This window comes from Orbicella franksi, chromosome 1, assembly GCF_964199315.1.
Source record: "Orbicella franksi chromosome 1, jaOrbFran1.1, whole genome shotgun sequence".
NCBI classification, from domain to species: domain Eukaryota; kingdom Metazoa; phylum Cnidaria; class Anthozoa; order Scleractinia; family Merulinidae; genus Orbicella; species Orbicella franksi.
In genome coordinates, this window is record NC_138145.1 from 14649388 (window position 1) to 14657907 (window position 8520).

Below are 8520 nucleotides of genomic sequence, written 5' to 3' on the forward strand. Positions count from 1 at the left end.
ACTTCATATGAAAAAATATTGACCAACATAAGGTCATTTCTGAGAGTATTAGAATTCGATGACGGACGATTTCTAGACTACATCAAAGTTGTCGATGAAATTATAATAGATATGTGTCCATTATACGACAAATTTGAGGATAAATACAATAAATTATTTACAACTTAATAAGATTAATTATTTTATTCCAATAATATTCATTCATTAGCAAAGTTTTTTCGGACCTATTTTATCAATCGGTAAATCCAAATTAAAATAAAATTAATGTTAATCATTCGTTTACGATCACCATTAATTTGTGACAGTATCCTGTCCATTTTTTGGAAAATATCATGTATTCTATTAAGATTTTGTACTGATATTTGCCATCCATTTTTACTAGAAATATCATTTATTACATTTTCTAAATGTTATTTTCTTTGGTAAACTGATTTCTTTACAAACCTATGTTTATTTTCATAAAAATCAACGTATTCATTGTCTATACCATACTGTTAACTGTGCTACAATTACGGCATATATTGGCGCCTTTGTTATTTATCATGTCTTGTTTTGAATAACAAGTAAGGTATATTGTTGATGGTTGTTGTAACTGTTGATCACAGAATGGACAATCTATGTAGTCCATTTTGATCATTTCATTCTGTATTTCTGTATTGCAGTTCATTACTATTACGAAGTTACAATAAATTCAATCAGAATCTGTTGATTGTGAAGAATCAGGTGACCATTCTTCACCCGAAGATTGAGAATCCCAGGTTGAACTCTGACTTCATTGGCTTGATTGACTTAGACTTTGGCTTGATCGACTCGATTGACTCGATTAGCGTAATTGACTTGACTAGCTCGATTGGCTTGATTGGCTTATACTTTGGTTTGATTGACTTGTTTCCCATGATTGACTTGAACTATAAAAAACTCTTGAAAATGCATTTTTTGAGTTGAGACCCCACGAGGGTATTTTTTGGTTTGCGGGGGCTGTTGAAGGGTATTTTTTTATACGATGTCCTAAAAACGGCATTCATATAACTACTCGGGCAAGATGAATCAAATCCTACACTGTGATTGGCTACCCGAGCGGGCAAGATGGAGCTATCTTGCCCGCTCGAGACTACCCGCTATGTCCCGCAAGAGAAATATAATAAATCCTTTATTAACCAATCTTGTTCGGTCAAGATGGCTTGATATTGGCCTCGTTCTTTTTTTGTGAGTTTATCGACCTCGACTCCGTCTCGGTCCACGCAAAAAAAGAACTTGGCCAATATCCAGCCATCTTGACCTCACACTCGCTCAATAACCCATATATCTAGCCTAACTGAAAGATTTAGTCCAACTGACGAGAATTATTGAATAATAATTGCATTTTAATTCACGCACTACAGTCAACAGATGCCCAATCATCGCGATTTTCATTGTTATTCGTTCACGTGTTTTCACTATCGACCTGGTACTGGTTGCAGATTCCGGTACCCTTTCCCAAGGCCTGTCCGCGTGGTCAGTGTAGGGTTTGCAAGGTACATTTCGCTGTATCATACATAATATACTTAAGCGCGCAATGTAAGTTGGGAAGTTGATTATTAAAGCAGCATGGCGAACATCTAGATTTGATTCGTGTGTTGTGTCCGTTTATTGCAATAATCCAGTTCCATCGGTTGAGGAAAGTGACATCTGGCGACGAGGACTGGAGTTGCAACTGCCTCGCCGGACCATGGCGTCAATTAAAATAGACGATTTAACGAGTGTAAAACCCTTCGACCCACATAGTGAACCTTCAGGCGTGGGAAGGCGATGGCAGCGTCGGTTCAAAAGTTTCTCGGTGTATGCCGACAGCAAGGGCTTGCTCATCCAAGCGGATAAAGCCGATAATAAAACCCAGAGGAGAGCTTTACTTCTTCATTCAGCCGGCGAAGGTGGATATTTTCGAAACGTTGGCTGACACAGGCGAGGCGAAAGATTACGAAAAAGCGGTGAAGGCTTTGAACGGTTATTTCATGCCATTCCAAAGGTAAATTCGACATACCAAAGTCACCTTCCCCGCAGCATGGAACAACAGGACGGCGAAACTGTGGCTCAGTTAGGTACACGATTGAGGCAAGTGATCAAGGACTGTGACTACGGCGAACAAGCCGAAAACCAGATTCGTGACCAAGTCGTGCAGCGATTTAAATCACATGAATTAAGGAAGAAGCTGGTGGGAAAAGGTGACAAATTAACCTTAGAGCTGTCTCTTTCGACGGTAGCAAATCACGAGCGAGTTCAATCACAGCTGGAGAGTGTGGAAAGCGGAATTCGAAAGGATGTGAATTCGGTCCACGACAAGCAGGAAGACAAAGGGAAGGAGCCTGTAAAGCGAGCATGCTACAGATGTGGAAAAGTAGGGCATTTTGGACGAGACTCTGAATGCCCTTCGAAAGGAAAAACTTGCCATAAGGGCGGATGTGCTGACCATTTTAGTTCGCAGTTTAGAACGAAAACAGCTAAACCTCCCAAACCTACCCGAAAAGAGAAGACAAAGGGAAAGAAAAAGAAGTCAGTCAAGTATGTGTGGGAAGTGAAATAGATGAAGATGAGTATGCATTTACTGTGAATTCTGCTGCATCACCTGAGAAAATAGATGTGACAGTGGGCGGAGTTGTAGTTGCGATGTGGATTGATTCGGGTGCGAGCACCAATGTGATTGACAAAAATCTGTGGTCAAAGTTAAAGCAAGACAAGATTTAGTGTGTATCGAGAAAAAGCGATAAGAAGCTTTATGTGTATGGCAGTAAACAGCTGCTGAACGGTCTAGGAACATTCTCAGTACTGGCAAGAGTACAGGGGAAAGAAGCCGAAGCTGAATTTGTCGTTACTAATGATGAAGGGTCACACTGCTTGGAAGAGAAACTGCCATACAGCTAGAAGTTTTGAAATTAGGAACCCGGATCTGCAGTTTGACATCAAATAAGACGATCATGTCTGATTACAAAGAAATCTTTGAAGGTGTTGGAAAGTTAAGTTCCATGTGAATCCGGATGTGCCCCGGTGGCGCAACCAGTCAGGCGCACCCTTCGAGACGGTTAAGGAAAAGATTGAAGAACTAGTAGCCATGGACATAACTGACCAAGTAGAGGGCCCGACCCAGCGGGTTAGTCCAGTTGTAGTAGTCCCAAAGCAGAATGGCGAAATACGCCTTTGTGGACATGCGAAGGGCTAATGAAGCCATTATCAGAGAACGTTATCCCATACCCACAGTGGACGAAGTGCTCCAAAGCCTCAACCAAAGCACGTTGCTCAGTTAACTGGATTTAAAATTGGGTTATCACCAATTGGAACTCCATCCAGATTCCAGAAGTATCACAACGTTCACTACACACTATGGTCTATACCAGTAAAAAGGTAAAGTCTGCATGCGAGCCAAGTGGCCCATCAGGCCGGAGCTTATCCCGGTTTCTGTAGCATGAAGCGACTAGGAGTATTTCTACTCCCCCCTGGATGGGATGCTAGTCCATCGCAGGGTTACCCCAAGCATTAAGTTCGCCGGTACCCATTTATACACCTGGGTGGAGAATGGCACTGTGAGAGTAAAGTGTCTGGCCCAAGAACACAACACAATGTCCCCGGCCAGGGCCCGAACCCGGACCGCTCGATCCGGAGACGAGCGCACTAACCATGAGGCCACCGCGCCTATACCAGTACAAGCGCCTTATGTTTGGGATAAGCTCAACTCCAGCAGTGTCCCAGCAAGTCATTCAGCAATCATTACAAGGCGGTGAAGATTTTGCCAACATCTCAGATGATATCATTATTCATGGGAAGGACACTGAAGAACAGGATAGATGATTGCAGCGAGTATTGGAGAGGTTGAAAGAGAAGAATTTCACGCTGAATGCAGAGAAGTGCAGGTTCCACATGACCCAGATGGTGTTCATGGGACTGTTGTTAAGCGACAATGGTATTGGCCCTGCCGAAAAAAAGGTAAAGGCGATCGTTGATGCAAGATAGCCGCAGAGTGCATCAGAAGTCAGAAGATTTCTGGGACTGGCAAACTACAGTGCTCGTTTTATCCCGGACTTCCCTACGGTCGCGGAGCCATTGCGCAGATTAACCAAAAAGGGTGTTTATTTCGAGTTTGGAGAAGAGTAGAAGAACGCATGCAAATAGCTTAAGAGGAGGCTATCAAGTGCAGAAACTCTTGGTTACTTTGATAAAGATGCCATAGCAGACGCAAGCTCGGTAGGCTTCGGCGCAATCCTCATCCAAGAGCAGCAAGGCAGGAAAAGTTAGAGAGGAGAGACAGACCAAACGACCCTCACGGCGGGGTGTTTATTGCTGCTAAAAAAGACCTAGTACTAGTGAGAGAAAGTAACCTGGAAACAGAGTGTGAACTGCTCTGGTGCAATATTCATGTTACTGGATGTAAGACACTCCATATAGGAGCATACTACAGACCGCATGTAGGCGATGAAAACAGCCTCCAAGAACTGGATAAATCACTTTCTCTAATAACTCCTGCCCATGATATCCTGCTTGGAGGGGACTTCAACTTCCCAGGCTGGGACTGGAAAAACAAAACCTTGAAAACCTGCCCCTTCCCTACACTACATCACCAATTTGGGGATCTACTCGACGATAAAGGGCTTATCCAAATGGTCGAAGAACCTACCAGGAGCCAAAATATACTAGACCTAGTAATCACTAATAATCCATCTAGAGTTCGCCAAGTCAAGGTATTGCCTGGCATATAAGACCACGACTGCCCAATGATAGATCTAGACATACGTCCCATTCGCTACAAACAGAAACGGCGAAAAATACCACTCTATAAGAGGGCACGATGGGATAGCTTTGAGGCAGACCTCCAAACCACAACTGAGGTGATAGATCGTAACAAAGATACACTGTCGGTAAATGAACTATGGCTTACGTTTAAAAAAGCCATTCATGACGGCACCCTAAAACACATTCCACACAAGACATGTAAACACAAGAAAAACTTGCCGTGGATCACGCCTAGCATTAAAAGGCTAATCAGGCAGAGAGACAGAACAAATATCAAGCGAAAAAGAGCAAGAGAAAGGAATGCAGTTGGAGCTTCTCGTCTAATTGACCAGAAGATGAGAGAGCTAAAGTGAAAAATCCAGAGGGAATCTAGGAAACAGTATTGGGAGCATGTCGAGTCTATCATCTCACCCATGGAAGAAGACACAAATGATTTCTCTGGAATGAAACGATTCTGGTCCTTCATCAAACACAGCAGAAGGGACAGTATGGGTGTTGGGTCATTGAAGAAAGATGGCACAAAAATATCTCATCCCAGAGATAAAGCTAATATCCTAAACATGCAGTTCCAGTCAGTGTTCACACGTGACAATCAAGACGCACAAGACATACCGATGATGTCATCGCCGTTTGCCACCATAGACGACATCCAAATAACTAGGGCAGGAATCAAGCGGATGTTAGACCAGCTTAAAATCCATAAGGCACCCGGACCGGATGGTATAACACCTCGAGTGATGAAGGAGCTCTCAGAACCTGTAGCCTCCATTCTTACTATCATATTTAAGAAGTCGTATGAAAGCGGAGAAATCCCAGACGACTGGAAATGTGCCAACATCACACCTATCTATAAGAAGGGCTCTAAATATGATGCAAGTAACTACAGGCCTATCTCCCTCACGTGTATATCAAGCAAATTGATGGAGCATATCATAGCAAGCTCAATCATGCGGCACGCCGATAACCACAACATCCTGTACCCCCTACAACATGGCTTCAGGGATAGAAGATCGTGTGAAACACAGCTTTTTTGCATGCTGGATCCCAGACGGATATCCTGGTGATGGAGTAAGGCATTTGACAAAGTCAGCCATCCTCGTCTTGTTACCAAGCTGAAGTATTATGGAATTGGTGGTAGGACAAACAGATGGGTCCAATCCTTCCTAAGTGGCAGAACACAGAGAGTTGTCCTTGAAGGAGAATTTTCAGACGACGCCGAAGTACTTTCTGGTGTACCACAAGGTTCTGTCTTGGGTCCATGCTTATTCCTTTTTTATATAAATTACCTACCTGAATCCCTTGCCTCTAACATTAGACTATTTGCTGATGACACCATTGTGTACCTGACCATCCACTCAGACAGTGACACCCAAGTACTCCAAAGAGACCTAGACAAATTAGCCGAATGGGAAACCCTATGGAAAATGGAGTTTCATCCAGACAAGTGTGAAGTACTTAGAGTAGGGCGCAAGCGTGCTATGGTACAAAATGACTATATTCTTCATGGTAAGACATTAGCAACGGCTGACTCAGCCAAATACCTCGGAGTTACTATAGCATCAGACCTGAGATGGAACAAACACATCGGCACCATCTCAAGTAAAGCTAACAGAACTCTTGGATTCCTGAAAAGGAATCTAAAGATTAACTCTATTGCACTCAAGTCCACTGCCTATAAAACATTGATCCGACCTACCCTCGAGTATGCCTGCATCGTTTGGGATCCTTACACACAGGGAAACATCTATAAGCTCGAGATGGTGCAGCGTCGGGCAGCGAGATTTGTTCTTGGCAGATACAACAACACATCCAGCGTAGGGGACATGGTATATGAGCTCGGCTGGACTTCCCTCCAAACTAGGAGACAGACACTTAGACTCTGCATGATGTATAAAATTCATAAAGGCTTGATAGCCATGGACGAACAAGAGTTCATGACTCCACTTCAAAGGAGATCACGGCACGTAAATTCAGATGCGTACAAAATTCCCCGCTCAAAGACGGACTACCACATGTACTCGTTTTTCCCGAGAACGATACGAGAGTGGAACAGCCTGGCCAATGAAACAGTAAATGCACCAAACTTGACGGCCTTCAAGAAAAGCCTGCCGCCTGACCAAGGCCAAACCAAACGATGTTGACTTTGACTTTATTATTATTATTATTATTATTATTATTATTATCATTATTGCTATTATTATTATTTAGTTTTTATTATAGCATTTTAGCCTTATTTTAATTTGTAGTTATTTATTTATACGCTCACTAGAATCTTCAGAATTGAAGGAGGTGAGTCGCCCAGGAAGAAGAAGAAGAGTCATTAGCTACGCAAGCAAGATGTCTAAGCGCTGTGGAAAAGCGTTACTCGCAAACAGAAAAAGAAGCCTTGGCTGTTGTATGGGCATGTGAGTAATTCGATGTGTACCTGAACGACATTGAATTTGAACTGTACACTGATCACAAGCCGTTGGAAACAATCTATTCAAGCAGATTGAAGCGGTGTGCACGAATCGAAAGATGGATCTTGCGATTACAGCCATACAAGTTCCAAGTCCAGTACCCACCTGGAGAGCAGACTGTTGCTGATCCGTTGTCACGCTTGCTGCATGAGAATCTTCATCAGCGCACAAGGTTTCAGATGAATTTGTCAGGTTTGTCTCAGTAACTGCCACTCCTCAAGCGATGACAACACGTGAAATTGCAGAAGCCTCATCAGAGGACAGACAGTTTGTGGAATTTCGTCAGCGCATTAAAGACAGAAATTGGAAAGGTAATCAGCACAAGCAGTACATACCAGTATGTGGCGAACTGTGTGTTATTGGCAAGTTAATTCTTCGAGGTACCAGGATTGTCATACCGAGCAAGTTGAGACCTCGAGTACTGAGCCTTGCCCATGAAGGACGCCCAGGAATTGTCAGTATGAAGCAGACATTGCGATCAAAGGTATGGTGGCCTGGAATCGACAAGGTAGCCGAGAAGTTTTGCAAAATCTGTCATGGCTGTCAGCTTGTAAGCAGTCCAGCAAACCCAGTACCAATCAAGTCAACCCCATTACCAAGTAGCCCATGGCAAGACTTGCCCATCGTCCTGTTAGGCCCATTACCATCAGGAGAATCTGTCTTAGTCATCCCTGATTACTTCAGCAGATATTATGAAGTGGAAATCATGCGTTCGAAAACGTCAGAGAAAGTCATAGAGTGTTCGGAGAAAATCTTCACCACACATGGATTACCTCAATCACTTCGAAGCGACAATGGTCCACAGTTCAGATCAGTAGTGTTTGAGCGGTATTTGGAGGATAATGGTATAGACCACAGGAAGACCACACCATTGAGGCCACAAGCAAACAACGAGGTGGAAAGACTAAACAAGTCTCGCCTCAAGAGGATGAAAATAGCTCAAGCTGAGGGAAAAGAATGGAAGAAGAAAGTTCGCAAGTATTTGGTAGCATGCATATGGGTCAACACTTTATACTACCACAGGTGTGACTCCAACAGAACTCTCGTTTGGCAGAAAGATGCGTACTAAACTACCTGAACTGAGAGAGGAGAGCATAGAGAGTGAGATGCGAGACAGAGATGGCGAAATGAAAGCCAAAGCCAAACGGTATGCAGACAAGAAGAGGAGTGCCCAGGAGTCAGACCAAGCTCCAGGTGACAAATTGTTAGTAAAACAAGAGCGCAAAAACAAGTTGTCAACACCATTTGCTCCTGAGCCTTATGATGTTGTAACCAAAACTGGAAACAGTGTTGTCGTTGAATC

At 43.3% G+C, this 8520-nt stretch overlaps 2 protein-coding genes across 2 annotated transcripts; both read left to right on the top strand.

Moving 5' to 3' along the window:
• Positions 1–1482: 1482 nt before the first annotated feature.
• LOC145492140 (uncharacterized) lies at positions 1483–2590 on the top strand. The gene has a single exon (XM_081471479.1). It carries the CDS (start codon positions 2042–2044, stop codon positions 2558–2560), a length of 519 nt encoding a protein of 172 aa, XP_081327605.1. The 5' UTR covers positions 1483–2041; the 3' UTR covers positions 2561–2590.
• Positions 2591–6182: 3592 nt separating this feature from the next.
• Positions 6183–6899, top strand: LOC145480555 (uncharacterized). The gene has a single exon (XM_081458836.1). The coding sequence runs from the start codon at positions 6183–6185 to the stop codon at positions 6897–6899; it is 717 nt and encodes a 238-aa protein (XP_081314962.1).
• The last annotated feature ends 1621 nt before the right edge of the window (positions 6900–8520 follow it).

Coding starts and splice junctions, on each gene's coding strand:
- LOC145492140 (XM_081471479.1), top strand. CDS start 2,042: ATGGAACAACAGGACGGCGAAACTGTGGCTCAGTTAGGTACACGATTG.
- LOC145480555 (XM_081458836.1), top strand. CDS start 6,183: ATGGAGTTTCATCCAGACAAGTGTGAAGTACTTAGAGTAGGGCGCAAG.